Source organism: Electrona antarctica (assembly GCF_951216825.1).
Source record: "Electrona antarctica genome assembly, chromosome: 20".
In the NCBI taxonomy this organism is placed as follows: domain Eukaryota; kingdom Metazoa; phylum Chordata; class Actinopteri; order Myctophiformes; family Myctophidae; genus Electrona; species Electrona antarctica.
Genome location: NC_136801.1, coordinates 4,706,055 through 4,733,107, shown reverse-complemented (window position 1 = coordinate 4,733,107; position 27,053 = coordinate 4,706,055). Strand labels below are relative to the sequence as shown.

General features: G+C 42.1%; 1 protein-coding gene across 1 annotated transcript in view; it reads left to right on the top strand.

Annotated features, from left to right (window-relative positions):
• Positions 1-23,980, top strand: part of flt1 (fms related receptor tyrosine kinase 1) — an 85,816-nt gene extending 61,836 nt beyond the window's left edge. The window contains exons 19-30 of the mRNA XM_079489290.1: positions 17,265-17,378; positions 17,900-17,988; positions 19,135-19,240; positions 19,797-19,894; positions 20,038-20,160; positions 21,951-22,062; positions 22,383-22,482; positions 22,682-22,787; positions 22,931-23,013; positions 23,365-23,434; positions 23,547-23,632; positions 23,732-23,980. Of these exons, the coding sequence (XP_079345416.1) occupies positions 17,265-17,378; positions 17,900-17,988; positions 19,135-19,240; positions 19,797-19,894; positions 20,038-20,160; positions 21,951-22,062; positions 22,383-22,482; positions 22,682-22,787; positions 22,931-23,013; positions 23,365-23,434; positions 23,547-23,632; positions 23,732-23,903 (1,259 nt within the window). The 3' untranslated portion in view covers positions 23,904-23,980. The remainder of the gene's footprint in view (positions 1-17,264; positions 17,379-17,899; positions 17,989-19,134; positions 19,241-19,796; positions 19,895-20,037; positions 20,161-21,950; positions 22,063-22,382; positions 22,483-22,681; positions 22,788-22,930; positions 23,014-23,364; positions 23,435-23,546; positions 23,633-23,731) is intronic.
• Positions 23,981-27,053: the final 3,073 nt, after the last annotated feature.

Genomic DNA, 27,053 nt, shown 5'->3' with positions numbered 1-27,053 from the left:
TTACATAAACCTACTACATATATATGCACCCTCAATACCTATTCACAGTTAGCATTTAGCATAGAAATATATACACAACCCATACATGATTACATTCATTATAGTCCCTCCCAGTCTCCCCTTCTATCCATCTCCCACTTGGTGTCACCCTCCCAGAACTATAAAAGGGGTGCCTGTACCCAGAGGGAACCCATTTGCCCGAACACCACCCTGAAAGGAGGATGAGAATAAACAGAGGTAAGTTTAGACATCAGAGATTTACATTCCTTCTTCACTAGTCTTCTCATTATACTGGTCAATTAGAAAGTATGCCGTCTTATTTATTCCTAAACTAATGTGCCTCTATCTGTTCATTTGTAGGTGTATGATGAGATCGGCACGTCCGCCCCTTCAAGAATCACAGACAACTCAGTGTCCCCCCTGCATAACCCTGAGCTGCCCACACCCCCCCTTAGCTTCAATAAATGCATTTGTTACAATTTGTGTCCTTATTTACATTATCTATATATACAAGTGAGAAGTTGTACCCAACCCAGGAAAAGGGACCCAAAGTCACACACTGCATACATCACTGACACGTCACTGACACACTGCAACACACTACACTCACACGGCAGTCACGTCACACACTTACCCTCCGCGTCGTTCGGCCGCTATCTCCTCATATCGCGCCGAACGCCGCCCCTCAACACCAACCGCGGCACATCACTCATTGCACTGACACCAACGTTGCCTCCCTTCCACACCCACGCCGGCATTGTATCTCTTCACAACAAACAATATCTCCCCAAGCACCCACACCCCCGCACGCACACAACTCACATGTTGCCAGGTCTATGAAAACAAGCCCAGAAAAAATGCCATTCAACACGCTACTTACAACTCGCTTACAATTCGCGGACCTGGCAACACTGCATCCCGTGATTCCCCTCTTTTCATTGGCTGCACCGCCAACATTGATGCCACTATGTAAACAACACCGCAAACCCTGACTTCCTACAGCCTACAGCCTATACTTACACACACTACCACTCGCTTACAATACGTGGACCTGGCAACACTACATCACCCCTTCCCAATGGCTCACAACCCCACCACGTGACCCAGTGGCGGCCGGTCCATAGGGGGCGCTGGTGCGCCGCACCACCATGCACAACCCCTGAATAAAACGTGAATAAGAATGACGGAGAAACGACATCTGCAGCCTGTAATTTATTTACAATTAGCAATCCAGAAACGTCAATATTATATAATATAAGGAACCACTAACCAAAGCCAGTGATTACAAGTTGTATTATGCTGCCACGTTGTATTCTGCTGCCATGAAATGTCACATGTTGTTTACTTTGTGTGACGTTTCTGATTGGTTACTGAGTGTCACATGTTGCTGCGCGTTCATCTGGAGCATAGATATATATAAACACTAGATGGCTCAAGGCGGAGTTTCTGACGTCGTTCACCCGGCAGCCATCTTACTTCGGGGCTACAGTACAGTATGTTCAATGGCAGCTCAAACATAAACAGTCATAACTCGCTCAAATCTTGACGGATTTACAAACGGGTTGGTTTATTACAAACCTTGTCAACGTGGCTATGATTCAGACTTCAATACAAACGATAGAAAGCCACTGGGTCGAAAAATGTGTGCGATCAATGTTATTCACACCACAAACCACTTGGGGGCAGCATAAACATCACAACACAGTTTGACATATAGTTTAACACACAGTCAACACAGACGCTAGAAAAACATGAATGATGAGCCACATGGAGCCAGGTAAAGATAATAATTCATTTTCATAATGGAACAACAAGACAATGACAAAAAAAAATGTAGCCTCAATCTACATGGAAAATGCAGTGAAATTAGCCATGTTTGGCAATGCCATGTTTATTTTGTATTTTTAAAAGCCTTCCATTGAATGTGATGATACCTATAGTGCATGTTTTCTTGATATTTTCATAGCGCCCTCTCTAGGACAAAAGTCACCAGCCGCCACTGACGTGACCCACGTGTTTTTCGTGATACCTTTCACACTTCCGGAAACACTACCGGAAGTTACACAGTACACACACACACACGCGTGCACACACACACAGTGTACAGCCTGCCGGAAACCAAACGTAGAAGAAGAACAACAACAACACAGGTTCTACACTGATTCTAACTTGGACGGAGAGCACCGCGATTACATACACAGTTACAATAATGCAAACACGACCGTGTCGACACCTGACGTCGTACAATCAGGACGAACCGAGGCGCATATATGGATAAGAACAACAACACTACACGCGCGCGCGCAAGCGCTGCAGCACAAAACAGCTACATACAACGCGTGTCACTGTGGACTTCTGTATCTGGGGACTTCTGTATCGCAACGCGGGGCAACGCAACTCTGGGATGAGCGGGCCGAAGGCCCGCGAAATTCTAGTACCATACATGTAGAATTGGGTTAGCATATGCATTAGGTATAGTAACGGCGTCCGCCGTTACAGAAAAAAAGACGAAAATCACTCCGAGACGATGGGCTATAGCCCATGGTCTCGAACGGCATACTATAGCATGCCGTTTTCCATCATTTTTGAGGATTTGAAAAAAAGACGAATATCACTCCGAGACCATGGGCTATAGCCCATCGTCTCGGAGTCATTTTCGTCTTTTTTTCAAATCCTCCTTTTTCATCATTTATGACCATGGGCTATAGCCCATATCGGACGGCATACTATAGCATGTCGTTTTTCATCATTTTTGAGGATTTGAAAAAAAGACGAAAATCACTCCGAGACGATGGGCTATAGCCCATGGTCTCGAACGGCATACTATAGCATGCCGTTTTCCATCATTTTTGAGGATTTGAAAAAAAGACGAAAATCACTCCGAGACCATGGGCTATAGCCCATGGTCTCGGAGTCATTTTCGTCTTTTTTCAAATCCTCCTTTTTCATCATTTATGACCATGGGCTATAGTCCATATCGGACGGCATACTATAGCATGCCGTTTTCCATCATTTTTAAGGATTTGAAAAAAAGACGAAAATCACTCCGAGACGATGGGCTATAGCCCATGGTCTCGAACGGCATACTATTGCATGCCGTTTTCCATCATTTTTGAGGATTTGAAAAAAAGACGAAAATCACTCCGAGACCATGGGCTATAGCCCATCGTCTCGGAGTCATTTTCGTCTTTTTTTCAAATCCTCCTTTTTCATCATTTATGACCATGGGCTATAGCCCATATCGGACGGCATACTATAGCATGGCGTTTTTCATCATTTTTGAGGATTTGAAAAAAAGACTAAAATCACTCCGAGACCATGGGCTATAGCCCATGGTCTCGAACGGCATACTATAGCATGCCGTTTTCCATCATTTTTGAGGATTTGAAAAAAAGACGAAAATCACTCCGAGACCATGGGCTATAGCCCATCGTTTTTTTCAAATCCTCCTTTTTCATCATTTATGACCATGGGCTATAGCCCATATCGGACGGCATATAGCCGGATGGGCTCGGCCCGATGGGCTATAGCCCATGGTCTCGGCATACTATAGCATACCGTTTTTCATCATTTTTGAGGATTTGAAAAAAAGACGAAAATCACTCCGAGACCATGGGCTATAGCCCATCGTCTCGGAGTCATTTTCGTCTTTTTTTCAAATCCTCAAAAATGATGGAAAACAGCATGCTATAGTATGCCGTTCGAGACCATGGGCTATAGCCCATTGTCTCGGAGTGATTTTCGTCTTTTTTTCAAATCCTCAAAAATGATGAAAAACGGCATGCTATAGTATGCTGTCCGATATGGGCTATAGCCCATGGTCATAAAATGATGAAAAAGGAGGATTTGAAAAAAAGACGAAAATGACTCCGAGACGATGGGCTATAGCCCATGGTCTCGGAGTGATTAAAAAAAAGTCAAAAATCACTCCGAGACCATGGGCTATAGCCCATCGTCTCGGAGTGATTTTCGTCTTTTTTTCAAATCCTCAAAAATGATGAAAAACGGCATGCTATAGTATGCCGTCTGAGGCCATGGGCTGAACTTGAACCCACGACCTGTGGCTCACATAGACAGCAGCTTATCACAGAGTGCCACCATGCTCTCTGAGAATCTCCTCAGCTTTCCATCTCTTTCCAGTTCTCTTCTGGATGTTATTCTCCAAAACATGCTGCAGAGTGAAAGTAGGAGGAACTCAGCTGGATTTGAACTCACAACCTTTGGCTCACATGGACGTCATCTTAACAAGGGTGCCACTGAGCTCTCCGTGATTTTTAGGTTGTAATTTGTTCTTCTTGGTGTCACTTTTCAAATGGGGCCTTGGGATCATGTACAGAGAATTTGAATGGTGCTGTGCATCAAAGGTGTCTTTACTGCTTTGAAGAAGTGTCTATTTGTACGTCTCTAAATGTTTTGATGAATTGAACATGGTGGACCCTATTGTAAACAAGTGTAATGCTTAATTGGGTCGTCCACTCACAGTTAACAGCCTTTGCATTGAGTTTGTGCTTGAAATTTACTGTAATTCTGCAAACTGTTAATAAATATTTCAATCAATCAAAAAAAAAGTGTTATCGTGGATTTGAAAAAAAGACGCAAATCACTCCGAGACGATGGGCTATAGCCCATCGTCTCGGAGTCATTTTCGTCTTTTTTTCAAATCCTCAAAAATGATGCAAAACGGCATGCAATAGTATGCCGTTCGAGACCATGGGCTATAGCCCATCGTCTCGGAGTGATTTTCGTCTTTTTTTCAAATCCTCAAAAATGATGAAAAACGCCATGCTATAGTATGCCGTCCGATATGGGCTATAGCCCATGGTCATAAATGATGAAAAAGGAGGATTTGAAAAAAAGACGAAAATGACTCCGCGACGATGGGCTATAGCCCATGGTCTCGGAGTGATTTTCGTCTTTTTTTCAAATCCTCAAAAATGATGGAAAACGGCATGCTATAGTATGCCGTTCGAGACCATGGGCTATAGCCCATCGTCTCGGAGTGATTTTCGTCTTTTTTTCAAATCCTCAAAAATGATGAAAAACGGCATGCTATAGTATGCCGTCTGAGGCCATGGGCTGAACTTGAACCCACGACCTGTGGCTCACATAGACAGCAGCTTATCACAGAGTGCCACCATGCTCTCTGAGAATCTCCTCAGCTTTCCATCTCTTTCCAGTTCTCTTCTGGATGTTATTCTCCAAAACATGCTGCAGAGTGAAAGTAGGAGGAACTCAGCTGGATTTGAACTCACAACCTTTGGCTCACATGGACGTCATCTTAACAAGGGTGCCACTGAGCTCTCCGTGATTTTTAGGTTGTAATTTGTTCTTCTTGGTGTCACTTTTCAAATGGGGCCTTGGGATCATGTACAGAGAATTTGAATGGTGCTGTGCATCAAAGGTGTCTTTACTGCTTTGAAGAAGTGTCTATTTGTACGTCTCTAAATGTTTTGATGAATTGAACATGGTGGACCCTATTGTAAACAAGTGTAATGCTTAATTGGGTCGTCCACTCACAGTTAACAGCCTTTGCATTGAGTTTGTGCTTGAAATTTACTGTAATTCTGCAAACTGTTAATAAATATTTCAATCAATCAAAAAAAAAGTGTTATCGTGGATTTGAAAAAAAGACGAAAATCACTCCGAGACGATGGGCTATAGCCCATCGTCTCGGAGTCATTTTCGTCTTTTTTTCAAATCCTCAAAAATGATGCAAAACGGCATGCAATAGTATGCCGTTCGAGACCATGGGCTATAGCCCATCGTCTCGGAGTGATTTTCGTCTTTTTTTCAAATCCTCAAAAATGATGAAAAACGCCATGCTATAGTATGCCGTCCGATATGGGCTATAGCCCATGGTCATAAATGATGAAAAAGGAGGATTTGAAAAAAAGACGAAAATGACTCCGAGACGATGGGCTATAGCCCATGGTCTCGGAGTGATTTTCGTCTTTTTTTCAAATCCTCCTTTTTCATCATTTATGACCATGGGCTATAGCCCATATCGGACGGCATACTATATATAGCATGCCGTTTTTCATCATTTTTGAGGATTTGAAAAAAAGACGAAAATCACTTTTTTTTTGATTGATTGAAATATTTATTAACAGTTTGCAGAATTACAGTACATTTCAAGCACAAACTCAATACAAAGGCTGTTAACTGTGAGTGGACGACCCAATTAAGCATTACACTTGTTTACAATAGGGTCCACCCATGTTCAATTCATCAAAACATTTAGAGACATACAAATAGACACTTCTTAAAAGCAGTAAAGACACCTTTGATGCACAGCACCATTCAAATTCTCTGTACATGATCCCAAGGCCCCATTTGAAAAGTCACACCAAGAAGAACAACTTACAACCTAAAAATCACTGAGAGCTCAGTGGCACCCTTGTTAAGATGACGTCCATGTGAGCCAAAGGTTGTGAGTTCAAATCCAGCTGAGTTCCTCCTACTTTCACTCTGCAGCATGTTTTGGAGAATAACATCCAGAAGAGAACTGGAAAGAGATGGAAAGCTGAGGAGATTCTCAGAGAGCATGGTGGCACTCTGTGATAAGCTGCTGTCTATGTGAGCCAAAGGTCGTGGGTTCAAGTTCAGCCCATGGCCTCAGACGGCATACTATATATAGCATGCAATTTTTCATCATTTTTGAGGATTTAAAAAAAAGACAAAAATCACTCCGAGACCATGGGCTATAGCCCATCGTCTCGGAGTCATTTTCGTCGTTTTTTCAAATCCTCAAAAATGATGCAAAGCGGAATGCTATAGTATGCCGTTCGAGACCATGGGCTATAGCCCATCGTCTCGGAGTGATTTTCGTCTTTTTTTCAAATCCTCAAAAATTATGAAAAACGCCATGCTATAGTATGCTGTCCGATATGGGCTATAGCCCATGGTCATAAATGATGAAAAAGGAGGATTTGAAAAAAAGACGAAAATGACTTCGAGACGATGGGCTATAGCCCATGGTCTCGGAGTGATTTTCGTATTTTTTTCAAATCCACGATAACACTTTTTTTTTGATTGATTGAAATATTTATTAACAGTTTGCAGAATTACAGTACATTTCAAGCACAAACTCAATACAAAGGCTGTTAACTGTGAGTGGACGACCCAATTAAGCATTACACTTGTTTACAATAGGGTCCACCCATGTTCAATTCATCAAAACATTTAGAGACATACAAATAGACACTTCTTAAAAGCAGTAAAGACACCTTTGATGCACAGCACCATTCAAATTCTCTGTACATGATCCCAAGGCCCCATTTGAAAAGTCACACAAAGAAGAACAACTTACAACCTAAAAATCACTGAGAGCTCAGTGGCACCCTTGTTAAGATGACGTCCATGTGAGCCAAAGGTTGTGAGTTCAAATCCAGCTGAGTTCCTCCTACTTTCACTCTGCAGCATGTTTTGGAGAATAACATCCAGAAGAGAACTGGAAAGAGATGGAAAGCTGAGGAGATTCTCAGAGAGCATGGTGGCACTCTGTGATAAGCTGCTGTCTATGTGAGCCAAAGGTCGTGGGTTCAAGTTCAGCCCATGGCCTCAGACGGCATACTATATATAGCATGCAATTTTTCATCATTTTTGAGGATTTAAAAAAAAGACAAAAATCACTCCGAGACCATGGGCTATAGCCCATCGTCTCGGAGTCATTTTCGTCGTTTTTTCAAATCCTCAAAAATGATGCAAAGCGGAATGCTATAGTATGCCGTTCGAGACCATGGGCTATAGCCCATCGTCTCGGAGTGATTTTCGTCTTTTTTTCAAATCCTCAAAAATTATGAAAAACGCCATGCTATAGTATGCTGTCCGATATGGGCTATAGCCCATGGTCATAAATGATGAAAAAGGAGGATTTGAAAAAAAGACGAAAATGACTTCGAGACGATGGGCTATAGCCCATGGTCTCGGAGTGATTTTCGTCTTTTTTTCAAATCCTCAAAAATGATGGAAAACGGCATGCTATAGTATGCCGTCCGATATGGGCTATAGCCCATGGTCATAAATTATGAAAAAGGAGGATTTGAAAAAAAGACGAAAATGACTCCGAGACGATGGGCTATAGCCCATGGTCTCGGAGTGATTTTCGTTTTTTTTCAAATCCTCAAAAATGATGAAAAACGGCATGCTATAGTATGCTGTCCGATATGGGCTATAGCCCATCGTCTCGGAGTGATTTTCGTCTTTTTTTCAAATCCTTAAAAATGATGGAAAACGGCATGCTATAGTATGCCGTCCGATATGGGCTATAGCCCATAGTCATAAATGATGAAAAAGGAGGATTTGAAAAAAAGACGAAAATGACTCCGAGACGATGGGCTATAGCCCATGGTCTCGGAGTGATTTTCGTCTTTTTTTCAAATCCTCAAAAATTATGGAAAACGGCATGCTATAGTATGCCGTTCGAGACCATGGGCTATAGCCCATCGTCTCGGAGTGATTTTCGTCTTTTTTTCAAATCCTCAAAAATGATGGAAAACGGCATTCTATAGTATGCCGTCCGATATGGGCTATAGCCCATGGTCATGAATGATGAAAAAGGAGGATTTGAAAAAAAGACGAAAATGACTCCGAGACGATGGGCTATAGCCCATGGTCTCGGAGTGATTTTCGTCTTTTTTTCAAATCCTCAAAAATGATGGAAAACGGCATGCTATAGTATGCCGTTCGAGACCATGGGCCCATCGTCTCGGAGTGATTTTCGTCTTTTTTTCAAATCCTCAAAAATGATGAAAAACGGCATGCTATAGTATGCCGTCCGATATGGGCTATAGCCCATGGTCATAAATGATGAAAAAGGAGGATTTGAAAAAAAGACGAAAATGACTCCGAGACGATGGGCTATAGCCCATGGTCTCGGAGTGATTTTCGTCTTTTTTTCAAATCCTCAAAAATGATGGAAAACGGCATGCTATAGTATGCCGTTCGAGACCATGGGCTATAGCCCATCGTCTCGGAGTGATTTTCGTCTTTTTTTCAAATCCTCAAAAATTATGAAAAACGCCATGCTATAGTATGCTGTCCGATATGGGCTATAGCCCATGGTCATAAATGATGAAAAAGGAGGATTTGAAAAAAAGACGAAAATGACTTCGAGACGATGGGCTATAGCCCATGGTCTCGGAGTGATTTTCGTCTTTTTTTCAAATCCTCAAAAATGATGGAAAACGGCATGCTATAGTATGCCGTCCGATATGGGCTATAGCCCATGGTCATAAATTATGAAAAAGGAGGATTTGAAAAAAAGACGAAAATGACTCCGAGACGATGGGCTATAGCCCATGGTCTCGGAGTGATTTTCGTTTTTTTTCAAATCCTCAAAAATGATGAAAAACGGCATGCTATAGTATGCTGTCCGATATGGGCTATAGCCCATGGTCTCGGAGTGATTTTCGTCTTTTTTTCAAATCCTCAAAAATGATGGAAAACGGCATGCTATAGTATGCCGTCCGATATGGGCTATAGCCCATGGTCATGAATGATGAAAAAGGAGGATTTGAAAAAAAGACGAAAATGACTCCGAGACGATGGGCTATAGCCCATGGTCTCGGAGTGATTTTCGTATTTTTTTCAAATCCACGATAACACTTTTTTTTTGATTGATTGAAATATTTATTAACAGTTTGCAGAATTACAGTACATTTCAAGCACAAACTCAATACAAAGGCTGTTAACTGTGAGTGGACGACCCAATTAAGCATTACACTTGTTTACAATAGGGTCCACCCATGTTCAATTCATCAAAACATTTAGAGACATACAAATAGACACTTCTTAAAAGCAGTAAAGACACCTTTGATGCACAGCACCATTCAAATTCTCTGTACATGATCCCAAGGCCCCATTTGAAAAGTCACACCAAGAAGAACAACTTACAACCTAAAAATCACTGAGAGCTCAGTGGCACCCTTGTTAAGATGACGTCCATGTGAGCCAAAGGTTGTGAGTTCAAATCCAGCTGAGTTCCTCCTACTTTCACTCTGCAGCATGTTTTGGAGAATAACATCCAGAAGAGAACTGGAAAGAGATGGAAAGCTGAGGAGATTCTCAGAGAGCATGGTGGCACTCTGTGATAAGCTGCTGTCTATGTGAGCCAAAGGTCGTGGGTTCAAGTTCAGCCCATGGCCTCAGACGGCATACTATATATAGCATGCAATTTTTCATCATTTTTGAGGATTTAAAAAAAAGACAAAAATCACTCCGAGACCATGGGCTATAGCCCATCGTCTCGGAGTCATTTTCGTCGTTTTTTCAAATCCTCAAAAATGATGCAAAGCGGAATGCTATAGTATGCCGTTCGAGACCATGGGCTATAGCCCATCGTCTCGGAGTGATTTTCGTCTTTTTTTCAAATCCTCAAAAATTATGAAAAACGCCATGCTATAGTATGCTGTCCGATATGGGCTATAGCCCATGGTCATAAATGATGAAAAAGGAGGATTTGAAAAAAAGACGAAAATGACTTCGAGACGATGGGCTATAGCCCATGGTCTCGGAGTGATTTTCGTATTTTTTTCAAATCCACGATAACACTTTTTTTTTGATTGATTGAAATATTTATTAACAGTTTGCAGAATTACAGTACATTTCAAGCACAAACTCAATACAAAGGCTGTTAACTGTGAGTGGACGACCCAATTAAGCATTACACTTGTTTACAATAGGGTCCACCCATGTTCAATTCATCAAAACATTTAGAGACATACAAATAGACACTTCTTAAAAGCAGTAAAGACACCTTTGATGCACAGCACCATTCAAATTCTCTGTACATGATCCCAAGGCCCCATTTGAAAAGTCACACAAAGAAGAACAACTTACAACCTAAAAATCACTGAGAGCTCAGTGGCACCCTTGTTAAGATGACGTCCATGTGAGCCAAAGGTTGTGAGTTCAAATCCAGCTGAGTTCCTCCTACTTTCACTCTGCAGCATGTTTTGGAGAATAACATCCAGAAGAGAACTGGAAAGAGATGGAAAGCTGAGGAGATTCTCAGAGAGCATGGTGGCACTCTGTGATAAGCTGCTGTCTATGTGAGCCAAAGGTCGTGGGTTCAAGTTCAGCCCATGGCCTCAGACGGCATACTATATATAGCATGCAATTTTTCATCATTTTTGAGGATTTAAAAAAAAGACAAAAATCACTCCGAGACCATGGGCTATAGCCCATCGTCTCGGAGTCATTTTCGTCGTTTTTTCAAATCCTCAAAAATGATGCAAAGCGGAATGCTATAGTATGCCGTTCGAGACCATGGGCTATAGCCCATCGTCTCGGAGTGATTTTCGTCTTTTTTTCAAATCCTCAAAAATTATGAAAAACGCCATGCTATAGTATGCTGTCCGATATGGGCTATAGCCCATGGTCATAAATGATGAAAAAGGAGGATTTGAAAAAAAGACGAAAATGACTTCGAGACGATGGGCTATAGCCCATGGTCTCGGAGTGATTTTCGTCTTTTTTTCAAATCCTCAAAAATGATGGAAAACGGCATGCTATAGTATGCCGTCCGATATGGGCTATAGCCCATGGTCATAAATTATGAAAAAGGAGGATTTGAAAAAAAGACGAAAATGACTCCGAGACGATGGGCTATAGCCCATGGTCTCGGAGTGATTTTCGTTTTTTTTCAAATCCTCAAAAATGATGAAAAACGGCATGCTATAGTATGCTGTCCGATATGGGCTATAGCCCATCGTCTCGGAGTGATTTTCGTCTTTTTTTCAAATCCTTAAAAATGATGGAAAACGGCATGCTATAGTATGCCGTCCGATATGGGCTATAGCCCATAGTCATAAATGATGAAAAAGGAGGATTTGAAAAAAAGACGAAAATGACTCCGAGACGATGGGCTATAGCCCATGGTCTCGGAGTGATTTTCGTCTTTTTTTCAAATCCTCAAAAATTATGGAAAACGGCATGCTATAGTATGCCGTTCGAGACCATGGGCTATAGCCCATCGTCTCGGAGTGATTTTCGTCTTTTTTTCAAATCCTCAAAAATGATGGAAAACGGCATGCTATAGTATGCCGTTCGAGACCATGGGCCCATCGTCTCGGAGTGATTTTCGTCTTTTTTTCAAATCCTCAAAAATGATGGAAAACGGCATGCTATAGTATGCCGTCCGATATGGGCTATAGCCCATGGTCATGAATGATGAAAAAGGAGGATTTGAAAAAAAGACGAAAATGACTCCGAGACGATGGGCTATAGCCCATGGTCTCGGAGTGATTTTCGTCTTTTTTTCAAATCCTCAAAAATGATGAAAAACGGCATGCTATAGTATGCCGTCCGATATGGGCTATAGCCCATGGTCATAAATGATGAAAAAGGAGGATTTGAAAAAAAGACGAAAATGACTCCGAGACGATGGGCTATAGCCCATGGTCTCGGAGTGATTTTCGTCTTTTTTTCAAATCCTCAAAAATGATGGAAAACGGCATGCTATAGTATGCCGTTCGAGACCATGGGCTATAGCCCATCGTCTCGGAGTGATTTTCGTCTTTTTTTCAAATCCTCAAAAATTATGAAAAACGCCATGCTATAGTATGCTGTCCGATATGGGCTATAGCCCATGGTCATAAATGATGAAAAAGGAGGATTTGAAAAAAAGACGAAAATGACTTCGAGACGATGGGCTATAGCCCATGGTCTCGGAGTGATTTTCGTCTTTTTTTCAAATCCTCAAAAATGATGGAAAACGGCATGCTATAGTATGCCGTCCGATATGGGCTATAGCCCATGGTCATAAATTATGAAAAAGGAGGATTTGAAAAAAAGACGAAAATGACTCCGAGACGATGGGCTATAGCCCATGGTCTCGGAGTGATTTTCGTTTTTTTTCAAATCCTCAAAAATGATGAAAAACGGCATGCTATAGTATGCTGTCCGATATGGGCTATAGCCCATCGTCTCGGAGTGATTTTCGTCTTTTTTTCAAATCCTTAAAAATGATGGAAAACGGCATGCTATAGTATGCCGTCCGATATGGGCTATAGCCCATCGTCTCGGAGTGATTTTCGTCTTTTTTTCAAATCCTCAAAAATGATGGAAAACGGCATGCTGTAGTATGCCGTTCGAGACCATGGGCTATAGCCCATCGTCTCGGAGTGATTTTCGTCTTTTTTTCAAATCCTCAAAAATGATGGAAAACGGCATGCTATAGTATGCCGTCCGATATGGGCTATAGCCCATGGTCATGAATGATGAAAAAGGAGGATTTGAAAAAAAGACGAAAATGACTCCGAGACGATGGGCTATAGCCCATGGTCTCGGAGTGATTTTCGTCTTTTTTTCAAATCCTCAAAAATGATGGAAAACGGCATGCTATAGTATGCCGTTCGAGACCATGGGCCCATCGTCTCGGAGTGATTTTCGTCTTTTTTTCAAATCCTCAAAAATGATGGAAAACGGCATGCTATAGTATGCCGTCCGATATGGGCTATAGCCCATGGTCATGAATGATGAAAAAGGAGGATTTGAAAAAAAGACGAAAATGACTCCGAGACGATGGGCTATAGCCCATGGTCTCGGAGTGATTTTCGTCTTTTTTTCAAATCCTCAAAAATGATGAAAAACGGCATGCTATAGTATGCCGTCCGATATGGGCTATAGCCCATGGTCATAAATGATGAAAAAGGAGGATTTGAAAAAAAGACGAAAATGACTCCGAGACGATGGGCTATAGCCCATGGTCTCGGAGTGATTTTCGTCTTTTTTTCAAATCCTCAAAAATGATGGAAAACGGCATGCTATAGTATGCCGTTCGAGACCATGGGCTATAGCCCATCGTCTCGGAGTGATTTTCGTCTTTTTTTCAAATCCTCAAAAATGATGGAAAACGGCATGCTACGAGTATGCCGTCCGATATGGGCTATAGCCCATGGTCATAAATGATGAAAAAGGAGGATTTGAAAAAAAGACGAAAATGACTCCGAGACGATGGGCTATAGCCCATGGTCTCGGAGTGATTTTCGTATTTTTTTCAAATCCACGATAACACTTTTTTTTTGATTGATTGAAATATTTATTAACAGTTTGCAGAATTACAGTACATTTCAAGCACAAACTCAATACAAAGGCTGTTAACTGTGAGTGGACGACCCAATTAAGCATTACACTTGTTTACAATAGGGTCCACCCATGTTCAATTCATCAAAACATTTAGAGACGTACAAATAGACACTTCTTAAAAGCAGTAAAGACACCTTTGATGCACAGCACCATTCAAATTCTCTGTACATGATCCCAAGGCCCCATTTGAAAAGTCACACCAAGAAGAACAACTTACAACCTAAAAATCACTGAGAGCTCAGTGGCACCCTTGTTAAGATGACGTCCATGTGAGCCAAAGGTTGTGAGTTCAAATCCAGCTGAGTTCCTCCTACTTTCACTCTGCAGCATGTTTTGGAGAATAACATCCAGAAGAGAACTGGAAAGAGATGGAAAGCTGAGGAGATTCTCAGAGAGCATGGTGGCACTCTGTGATAAGCTGCTGTCTATGTGAGCCAAAGGTCGTGGGTTCAAGTTCAGCCCATGGCCTCAGACGGCATACTATATATAGCATGCAATTTTTCATCATTTTTGAGGATTTAAAAAAAAGACAAAAATCACTCCGAGACCATGGGCTATAGCCCATCGTCTCGGAGTCATTTTCGTCGTTTTTTCAAATCCTCAAAAATGATGCAAAGCGGAATGCTATAGTATGCCGTTCGAGACCATGGGCTATAGCCCATCGTCTCGGAGTGATTTTCGTCTTTTTTTCAAATCCTCAAAAATTATGAAAAACGCCATGCTATAGTATGCTGTCCGATATGGGCTATAGCCCATGGTCATAAATGATGAAAAAGGAGGATTTGAAAAAAAGACGAAAATGACTCCGAGACGATGGGCTATAGCCCATGGTCTCGGAGTGATTTTCGTCTTTTTTTCAAATCCTTAAAAATGATGGAAAACGGCATGCTATAGTATGCCGTCCGATATGGGCTATAGCCCATGGTCATAAATGATGAAAAAGGAGGATTTGAAAAAAAGACGAAAATGACTCCGAGACGATGGGCTATAGCCCATGGTCTCGGAGTGATTTTCGGTTTTTTTCAAATCCTCAAAAATGATGGAAAACGGCATGCTATAGTATGCTGTCCGATATGGGCTATAGCCCATGGTCATAAATTATGAAAAAGGAGGATTTGAAAAAAAGACGAAAATGACTCCGAGACGATGGGCTATAGCCCATGGTCTCGGAGTGATTTTAGTTTTTTTTCAAATCCTCAAAAATGATGAAAAACGGCATGCTATAGTATGCTGTCCGATATGGGCTATAGCCCATCGTCTCGGAGTGATTTTCGTCTTTTTTTCAAATCCTTAAAAATGATGGAAAACGGCATGCTATAGTATGCCGTCCGATATGGGCTATAGCCCATAGTCATAAATGAAAAAGGAGGATTTGAAAAAAAGACGAAAATGACTCCGAGACGATGGGCTATAGCCCATGGTCTCGGAGTGATTTTCGTCTTTTTTTCAAATCCTCAAAAATGATGGAAAACGGCATGCTATAGTATGCCGTTCGAGACCATGGGCTATAGCCCATCGTCTCGGAGTGATTTTCGTCTTTTTTTCAAATCCTCAAAAATGATGGAAAACGGCATGCTATAGTATGCCGTCCGATATGGGCTATAGCCCATGGTCATGAATGATGAAAAAGGAGGATTTGAAAAAAAGACGAAAATGACTCCGAGACGATGGGCTATAGCCCATGGTCTCGGAGTGATTTTCGTCTTTTTTTCAAATCCTCAAAAATGATGGAAAACGGCATGCTATAGTATGCCGTCCGATATGGGCTATAGCCCATGGTCATAAATTATGAAAAAGGAGGATTTGAAAAAAAGACGAAAATGACTCCGAAAATGACTCCGGCTAGAGCCCATGGTCTCGGAGTGATTTTCGTCTTTTTTTCAAATCCACGATAACACTTTTTTTTGATTGATTGAAATATTTATTAACAGTTTGCAGAATTACAGTACATTTCAAGCACAAACTCAATACAAAGGCTGTTAACTGTGAGTGGACGACCCAATTAAGCATTACACTTGTTTACAATAGGGTCCACCATGTTCAATTCATCAAAACATTTAGAGACGTACAAATAGACACTTCTTAAAAGCAGTAAAGACACCTTTGATGCACAGCACCATTCAAATTCTCTGTACATGATCCCAAGGCCCCATTTGAAAAGTGACACCAAGAAGAACAACTTACAACCTAAAAATCACTGAGAGCTCAGTGGCACCCTTGTTAAGATGACGTCCATGTGAGCCAAAGGTTGTGAGTTCAAATCCAGCTGAGTTCCTCCTACTTTCACTCTGCAGCATGTTTTGGAGAATAACATCCAGAAGAGAACTGGAAAGAGATGGAAAGCTGAGGAGATTCTCAGAGAGCATGGTGGCACTCTGTGATAAGCTGCTGTCTATGTGAGCCACAGGTCGTGGGTTCAAGTTCAGCCCATGGCCTCAGACGGCATACTATAGCATGCAATTTTTCATCATTTTTGAGGATTAAAAAAAAAGACAAAAATCACTCCGAGACCATGGGCTATAGCCCACCGCCATCGCCCATACAGGGGGTGATGGTGGGTGGGGTGGGGGTTATGTGGTGGGTATGGTGCGTTTGTTTAGGTTGGGTTGTAAACTCTAAACCAGTGGTTCTCAAACATTTTCATGTCAAGGACCCCCAAATTGACATGCATCCTGCCGACCCCCATATGAAAATATTTTCTGCTAGGGAAATGTTCTGAAGATTTATCAAAATGTTTCGAAAATAGCCGATCTACAAGCTCAAAATGGGCAGTAATGGGACTCGTTTGTGAGCTTGTATACTGTAGATTGGCTATTTTCAAAGTATAAAATGGGATTAAAGTGGGAAAATGTTCCATATTTTTCTGTGGACTGCCTGGAACCTCCTCAAGGACCCCTTGAGGTCCTCAGACCAAACTTTGAGCATCATGCAGAGGGCGCTGTTTTTCCTTTATGTTTTCATATTGCACTCAAGTACAAAAAAGGCACCCTAAGAGTGCTCCACAGTGTGCGTAGATTCTGTTCTTGCCTACGAACAAATCACAGCTAAGAAAACATTGTGGGATCCCAAAACCATCTTAAAAACTTCCTAAGTGGGTCTAAGAACACATTTCCTCTTTCTTCCATGAGGCCCATTGTGCGTTTCAGTGGTTGTATGATTTGTGTTGTGTCCACCAGAGGGCGCCACACCCAGTGAGCACAAGGCTCTGATGACTGAACTGAAGATCCTCAATCACATCGGACACCATTTGAATGTTGTCAACCTGCTAGGAGCCTGCACCAAGGCGGGAGGTAGGGTGTGCGTGTGCGTGTGTGTGTGCGTGTGTGTGTGTGCGTGTGTGTGTGTGCGCGCGACTGTGGCTCAGGAGGTAGAGCAGGTCGTAGAGCAGGTCGTCCAATGATCCATGGGTCGGCGGTTCGAATCCCGGCTCCTCCTGTCTACATGTCCTTATGTCTAAGTGTCCTTGGGCAAGACACTGAACCCCAAATTGCTCCCGATGTGCTGGTTGGTGCCTTGCATGGCTTCCGCAGCAATCGGTGTATGAATGGGTGAATGTAATGCACAATCTATGTAAAGCGCCTTGGATAAAGGCGCTATATAAATGCAACATTTACCATTTGTGTGTGTGTGTGTGTGTGTGTGTGCCTGCACCAAGGCGGGAGGTTGTGTGCGTGCGCCGTGCGTGCGCAACTGTAGTTTCTCTGACTTGTATCCAACAAATACATTTAAACGAAATTAAACTTGCCTTGATTCTCCCCTGTGTGTGTGTGTGTGTGTGTGTGTGTGTGTGTGTGTGTGTGTGTGTGTGTAGGACCACTGATGGTCATAGTGGAGTATTGTCAGTATGGAAATATCTCCACCTATTTGAAGAGCAAGAGAGAGGTGTTTATGCACGACAGGGTGAGTTCAGGAAGTCTAACTTTTGCCACATGCCCATTTCTGCATGTGCAGAGTAGTGTTTGTGCGTGACGCGCGCACGCGCACACACACACACACACACACACACACACCCTACCTCCCGCCTTGGTGCAGACACACACACACACACACACACACACACACGCACACGCACACGCACACGCACACGCACACGCACACACACACGCACACGCACACGCACACAGACACACACACACACACACACACTCTTAACTACTAACCTTGCGTGTGGAGTAGGCCTATTTGTATCAACTGTAGACATTACTTCATATCTCACATCTAGCTTCTTCTCGGCCTGAAGTTCTCACCCTTCACCGCAAACATACAAACATTAAATGGTGCATACTCACTGCAGCTTCACTTCTGCGATCTGTTTGAGATAACAAGATGTTATCTGCCCGGAATCAACCATTTCCTATTTTTCTCATTTTCTCACGAAACTCAGAAATGATAGTCACAGTAAGTCAGTGTGGATATAGTTTGTGACCTTGGCTCGACGGCTGCAACTGAGCAAGACTTCAGTTGCACACAGCTCCACGCACAGTGGTCCACGCACAGTGAGCAAGACTTCAGTTGCACACAGCTCCACGCACAGTGGTCGCTCCCATGCATCTGTCAGTCTCTTACTGTACTGTATGTAGGCTGCTCTTCACATGACCACCGCGCCCTGACTATAGGTGCGCCACCCGTTCAAAACCCGTGTGGGTCGCACACACCAAGACTGCAGTTCAAATAGTTTCGGCTATCCAGCCTTCATCAGTGATGAAGGCTGGATAGCCGAAAACGTTTGTCCTGTGTGTGCGACCCTCTACCCTGTATGTAGGCTGTTCATTAACAACTTAAACCCTATACAGTTTACCGAGATGATCGGGGTTCCTCCAGGGCTCTATTCTAGTCCCCTCCTTTTTTCCCTCTGTCTACAACAAATCTCCCCACCGAAAATAGTAGATGTACCCATTATAATGTCAAACTCCATGTTAGATTCATTGAAAACACACATCCTTTGTTCTGGTGATAAAATGAACACAAACATGTTTGAAAGTGAAATATCCTTAAAGTACAGTGTTATTAATAAGTATTATTAAAGTATTATCATCTCTCTTTCAGGTGGTTGGAGGGGAGGATCATGGGAAGGGCAGGGTGAGCAACGTGTCCAACAGTAGCATCAGATCAGGGTTCGAGGATGAGGGTGACAAGAAGAACCCTGACCAAGGTGAGGTGTAATAAATGTGCCTCATTTTAGATATCCACACTGCTCAATAGGGTTACTGTATAATCTCCCTCTTTATAGCTGAGACAGGGGCATTGTCTTTGTAAATACACACCCTAGGGCAGTGGTTCCCAAACTTTTTTGTGTCAAGGACCCCCAAATCAACATTTATTAGGCCAGGGACCCCCATTTGAAAACATATGCCAGTGACCCCGATAAGGGAGGACTTTTACGGCTCTAGCAGTGATTCCGAAACATATTAATTTCATGGACCCCCAGCTTCACAGGCATTATGCTACAGACCCCTGATTTAATGGCATTTCTATCTCTGGTACCCCAATTTATATCGTAAAACCACTGTTAATTTAACTCAGAGAGTGTACAGACCCGTAAGGGACCATTTGGTTCCTCTCATCTCTAATTGTGCCAGGTACCCCCTGGAACTCCTTCAAGTACCCATAGCGGTCCCCGGACCCCACTTTGTAAACACACACCCTAGGGACTGGAACTTTAGGAAACGTTACATCAGATAACTTTGTGTTTCCTCTTGTGTCTTCAGGCACCCTGTCTGTCGCCGGTTCTCCCTTGTTTTTGGGGGACCTCATCTCGTTCAGCTTCCAGGTTGCACGGGGAATGGAATTCCTGACCTCTCGCAAGGTATGGTACACGACTGCTGCATAGTTACTGTATCTAGGTATGTGTGAGTGAGCGTGATTGTGAGTGTGCGTGTGCGGACTGGACAGTGTATGTCATTAATTTCCGCTGTGTCATCTCTCTGTGTACTTATTACCATATTTCAGTGTATTCACCGTGACCTGGCTGCCAGGAATATTCTGCTGTCTGAGAACAAAGTAGTGAAGATCTGTGACTTCGGCCTGGCCCGTGACCTCTACAAAGACCCCGACTATGTCCGCAAGGGAGATGTGAGTTCACGCCTGAATACATGCACAAACAAATTCAACAAATTCAAATTCAACATGTATATGCAACACTGATAATTTTAACTACCATACTGTAGTGTTTCTGTAGCACTGAGGTGCTGTGGGGGGGGGGGGGGGGGGGGGGGGGGGGCAGCTCTTGGGGGGGCAGCTCAACACAATGAGAAGCACGATAGAAGACAGAGAAGCACCATAGGAAGCACCATAAAAGACAGGGACGAACGATAGCACCGTTGTCTTGTCGACTAAAACTATGACAAAAAAATGTTCCGTCGACTACCTTTTTTCACTGACGAAAACTAAATGGAACCTAAATGAAAACTAAGCTATGATAACTAAAGCTAAGATTAAATATATTGACAATTTCGTCAACAAATAAAAACTAGAACAACACTGCACCATGGAGTACCGAAGTCCTGACGTCACTCTCGCTACCCCTGGGTCAGTCAGTGGGTCACTGATTAGTTTTTTTCTATTGAGAAACCCAAATGACGTTTTTATAAATAAACACCTTTGAAGAGAAGACCGATGCCTCTCATTGCATTCCTACCGGTGCACACACCTTTCCATCCAGAATCCAGATAAACAAGTTATCAGTCTAGGTAGGACTACATTACAAAGAGCATGTCAGACAATGTGAATTTCACCATGGTACAGTGATTCAATATGTGCTTCTTAAAGCAGGGGTTGTTTTGTCTAAGTTTGCACTGGCTCCAATCTTTCTCTGAAAAGCATGCCAGAATGAGAATATGGACAAAACAACAATGGTTGATTTCTTTATTGAAAATTAAAGCTTTTAGATGTATTTTTCGGACGGCCAAGTGACGTTATGGATACGATGAAACGGTCAGTTCCTCTGTAGGCTACAACTACAGACCAATTATCACCATCCAAGATCTTGTTGTAAACTGTTATCGTCCATGCCGCTGCGGTGTACTTTTCACAAGAGTTGACTCACTGATAGTTTCCATACGTCTGTACAAGGGAATGGAAGGACGTGTTAAAGTTTTGTAAACAGGAAGTTTGTGGTTCACTGTTTATCTAAATTCTAAAAGATGAAGTTTTACAGCTTGCATGCCAGCATGGCTCAAGCGATTGGCTCCAGCATTTAGCAGGCGCATTTTCAGGCAACAGAAGCAGGCGCAGTATAGCGTCCTAAATGCGAAAGTCTTGTAATACCAGATCTGGTAACTTCAATTATCGTCCGTGGATTCTCTGGGAACAAATTTCAAACGCAAGCGTTGGATTCTGAACCCTCAGCTTAACTCTTGCGCCACATGGCCTTTCACATTAATGAGATGTTCAAGGTCATATTAAGAGGTTCAAGGGAGTTGTGGCAGGCAAAAGATGAAAATCCACAGCACACTGTGGCTAAATAGCCACTGTGGCTAAATCTACAGGTGACCATGGTTCATTATTAATGATGTGGGTTCTCAACAGATGAGACTTGAGACAACATGCATGGTCATTGGATCAAATGGTCAGTGGATGATAGGCATTCTTGTTCTTAAAGTTCACAGCATGGACATGACACAGCCTCTCTCTCACAGCAAAGTATTGAACACAGCTTGCATATGTACCTAATATGAAATATTTGATGACATTAACACAACTGAAATTTAGGTTATTGTTTAAAATCATATAGCTACTCGGTATTGACCGATACACAAGTTAGGGGTATCGGAATCGGTATCGGAAGGACAAAATGGTATACATACATCTCTACGTTTAACCGTTTTCAAACCTGTGTGTGTTCACTGTGCTTGTCTGAGCAGGCCAGACTCCCTCTGAAGTGGATGTCTCCAGAGTCTATCTTTGACAAGGTGTTCACCACCCAGAGTGACGTGTGGTCGTTTGGAGTTCTGCTGTGGGAGATCTTCTCTCTAGGTAACTATAGCTAGTAACAGATGATGGTCGGCGGATAATTACATATATTTTTGGGGATCTGGGAAAACTGTCAGGATTTAGAAGGCATTTGTAGAATCGTCCTCAGGTCTAAATGGGTTAAGTTTGTGATGTCACGCTCTGTGTGTGATCTGTTCATCAGGAGCCTCTCCATACCCTGGTCTTCACATAGACGAGGCGTTCTGTTTGTGATGTCATGCTGTGTGTGTATCTGTCCATCAGGAGCCTCTCCGTACCCTGGTCTTCACATAGACGAGGCGTTCTGTTTGTGATGTCATGCTGTGTGTGTATCTGTCCATCAGGAGCCTCTCCATACCCTGGTCTTCACATAGACGAGGCGTTCTGCCATAGACTGAAGGACGGCACAAGGATGCGAGCTCCAGAGCACAGCACGCCCGAGATGTGGGTTTCTTCATCGTTTTCACGACACTCTAACCCCCAGTTAGAAACTGCAATTAATAATTAAGCTTCTCTCCACATTTGTATTTGTCATCATGTTGCAACGTAACAAACCATTTGGCCAAATGTCCATTTAGCCATTATAGTATGTACTAAAAAACGTTTGTCTGTTGATAACAGTGTCAGTGTATCTTGCACACAGTTACAGCACCATGCTGACCTGTTGGGAGTCCAACCCTTCACACCGACCCACCTTCACGGAATTGGTAGAAACACTGGGAGACCTGCTACAGGCCAGGGTTCAACAGGTTAGACCGGGGGCGGGCACCCACCCACGCACGCACGCACGCACGCACGCACGCACGCACAATGCTGTATACTACAGTAATAAGTTTAATGCCATGATATTAGAAACGCTGATGATTTCTCACTTGTTTCTGCCCTCGAACAGGATGGGAAGGACTATATTCCTCTAGGGTCTTTCATGTCTGGAGACAGACAAAGCAGTGAGCCACATGCTGTCACCAATCTGGGGTAAGGACGAGAGAGAGAGAGGAAACTAGTGATGATTGATACAACTAATTTGAAGTATTTCACTTTGAGAGATTCACAGTGATGGCAATAACACAAGAAAGAAAAAGCTTACAGTAAATAAAACAGTACAGCATTAAAGTAATACTTTACCCTGTACCTTTACTTACTTTACCTGCATTTCAGAGCAACTAATGCAGTGGCAGTTAGATGGGGGAATGAGATAAATGAGTTTGTGGAGGAAAAAAAGTAATAAATGAAAACAAAAACCAATGAGTGTAGTCAGGAAGAGGAAGAAAACATTTGGCAGAACTCGTCTAATCAATGTTTTCAATCTTGACCCGATTCTTCCAGTTACATGAGGGGTGTGACCACGCTCCAGACGTTCGAGGAACTACCTTGCCAGGAGCCAGCCAGTCTGGATGTAAGGAAACTCATACAGTACACGTGTGCGCCTTTCACATGCACATTCACACACACACGCTCACACATGCAGAGACACTCTCTGATGCTCTCGAATGTTTCTATTGCTTCAGGAGGAGTGGGACAGTGGCATGGTCCTACCGTCCGAGGAACTGCAGCCCCTGACATGGAGCAGTAGCCCGACCAGCTGGGTCGACAGGTAATGGTTGACCTCTTGACCCCTTATTTAACTGTTAATCCTGTTTTATCATGAGCAGGTTGACTTTATTCCTCTGTGTGTTTGTGTGTGTGTGTGTAGGTTCTTCACCTTCAGTAAGTGCAGAGAGAAACAGACGCCTTGCCCGTGCGATGACATCGCAAGTCTCCATGACGACGAGCCGTCGTCGGTTCTGCCAAGCGATTGGGAGTCCGAGGAGGGAGGCTCTCCGCCTCCCAACTACAACTCTGTCTTTCTCTACCCTGCCCTCTAGCATCAGAACCATGACAAGTTCTCCCTACTCTGTGACACAGTCTATAAGTTCTCCAAAGATTTTGAGTCAATGTCAAGTCAAACATTTCAAACATTTCCAACTTTCTAACCATAAGTGACCAGATTTGACTGAGACTGCCATCGCGCAAATCACAGCTTTTCAAAATGAGTTAATAGCACAGGCAGACTCTTCACATACTAGAGCATGTCTGAAATAAGTGTCAGAGCTGAAATCGACATGTAAATATGAAATAAATGCCCAAACATGTAGCTAGGTGTAATGTTAGAGACCACAGAAGTGAACCTTTCAAGCCTGTTTTCTCAACTCGCTGTTTTCTGCAAGACATTACTCTATAAGCCATATCTCCAAAACTGGTGGGTCAAACTGAACAACCAATATGTCAATTTGAAGCTATGATTCCCTGCTTTCATATGACATTCAAAAAAATCCAATGGCAGTCCCTCAGTCAGATTTAGTCACCATTGGTCATTTCTGTTGCTGTAAACATCACCCTCTGTTCTCAGGGGTCCCCGACCTAATGCAGTGGTTCTCAAAGTGGGTCCAGTTCCTTGAGGGAGTTCCAAATGGACCATTACAAGTCTGTAACTCTGAGTTACGGGGGGTCCTTTAATTGAAAAAAGTTTGAGAATCACTGTGCCGCTGAACTTTCTATTCTTCTTAACCTTTTGGAACAACTGTTCTACCTCATAATATCTGCAATTTATAATTCCATCCCTCTTGTAACATTGCTTCACCAAAAAGTTAACCACTCGGACCCTCCATACTTTGTCAAAGGGACCCGAGTTTGCACATGCTTGGTGCACTCTTTTTCTGTTCCTTTCCCCCTCTACAACAGGTACACCAAATCTCTTCGCCAAAATTAGTCGATCGAGCTTGCAGATTAGCTTTTTGTATGTGTGTGTGTGTGACCTTGTAGATTGGCTATTTTCAGAATAGGGATGCTATGCTAGGACTCAAGTGGTTAACTTGTGGATTGGTTTTGTGGGTCCTCCCTAGACCTAAAAACGACATCATCTGTAACACATGCCACCAAACCCATATCTTCCATACAACTTTTCTTTTCTAAACTGTATCTTTATGCTGTGTAGGTATAGACAGCACAGCAGTTTCCTCGACAACGTTCATGCCTTTACCTTAAGACACTCGCAAGCTGAAATCCCTTCACAGAGCAGCTATTTAATACCTACTATTTATCACAAGCATATACATAGAATGTATCTACTAAATACTGACCAAGTATTATCAGCTTAATGTATAATTTGGTACCTAGTGCACTGAGATCTGTATAAGAGTAACACTGCTGTTGGAAATGATTCATTTCACACATTTATATGCTGGACGAAATTATTAATGGTTTATATTATGTATCCGTTTATATTTATTTTAATTCTATAAACTACATCCCGTGGATATATGTAACTCCTTTAACGTTTGCCTATATTGTCTGTATGTGACCTTAATTCAAACGTATGCAATTATACAATGTTTTCAAAAATATTCATGATATACTGTATCCTTGCATAACTTCAATTGGCTATAAGAAACATTTTAAATCTAGAAACTATACGGAAATGAAATCTATAAATTGTAAAAATGATTTTTAAGTATGGTTTGGTAAAACCATATCATTTACTGGTAACCAAACCTATTAAAAGTAGAGTAGGTTATAGCACTATATTATATTATATTATATATACACACACTATATTCTTATAGTAATCATTGCCATAGTGCTTGTCCAGTAACAGCGGTCTCCCCATCTCTCAAACGCTTTTAAAGGGATAGTTCAGATTTTTTTTAACTTAAGTTGTATGAAATACTTGCCATTAATATAGTGGTTGCTACTGTACTAATTGATTGCCCATATCACTACGCCCAAAAAATTGTTCCATGTGATAGAGGGGTCAAAGTTGAACGAAAGTTGCGCTAATATTTTAGAAATAGGTCAACAATACAAATGGCGTTCGTTTTGTGAATTAATTTACTTCTACTGCGTGGCCCCAGTGCCCCCCACAAAATGACCGGAACTACTTAATATTCACCAAAACCAGAGCAGAACTCCGACCATGGGACTCGGGCAATCAATTAATACAGTAGCAACCACTATATTAATGGCAAGTATTTCATACAGCTTAAGTAAAAAAAAAAAATCTGAACTATCCCTTTAAAAAACAGAAATCACATTTCAGGTGGGTTGCCAATGTCAGCCAATCAGGAAAGATTTATCAGCTTCAATTGTATAGTTATCCAATTTTGTCTTCTCATTTCTTTGTCATAACTTCCAATTTAACTTTAACCCATTTTGGGCGGGAACCCCTTTGTGTTTAACATAGTTATAATTTAGCTGTTGAAAAATAGCAGATTTACAAGCTCATAGCACGCCACCGAGTGGTGCGCTACGAGCTTGTAGGTTTGCTATTTTTGAAAAATTGTGAAAATATTTATTTCAGAAAAACTGGAGGATTTAGAAGATTTTTTTTAAATTTTGAGGACAGGCCTAAATGGATTAATCTATATCCCGGGGGTTCTCTCTCCTGATTGGATCAAATTTGTATCCCAACCTGAACATGTGTACTTCATAGCTGTAGAGACAGGGAGACTCAAACATTCTATAGCAATGAGTACTCTCAGAATCTAAAAATGTCTTCTACATCCTGACAGTTTTCTGAAAAAGCTATGTATCTATGTCAGTGGTTCTGTGATTTTTCAAAAATAGCAGACCTACAAGCTTGTAGGTCTGCTATTTTTCAATAGCTAAAGCATAACATAATGCTAACACCAAAAGGGGTTCCCACCCAAAATGGGTTAGAGGACAACTTTAGTTTTTTTTCAACCAGGTTGTTATTAGAGAAAGTAAAAGATGAATATTAACTTTATTTCATTTGCTGCTTTCTTTCATTTTAGGGATTTCAGCAGTTTTTGACAGGGGCATTAGAGTATGGGGCTAAATATGTATTTTTTTTTACAAAATGTTATAGCGATTTATTTTTATTTACTTTACTATAGTCCTAATAGACCCCAGGAAATTACATCTGACCACAAAAGATCACAGGATCTACTGAATGTGAAGGTATAGCCTACTGGGGGGGAAGCCACTCTGTGTGTCATAGACTCAATGTCAGTTTGACA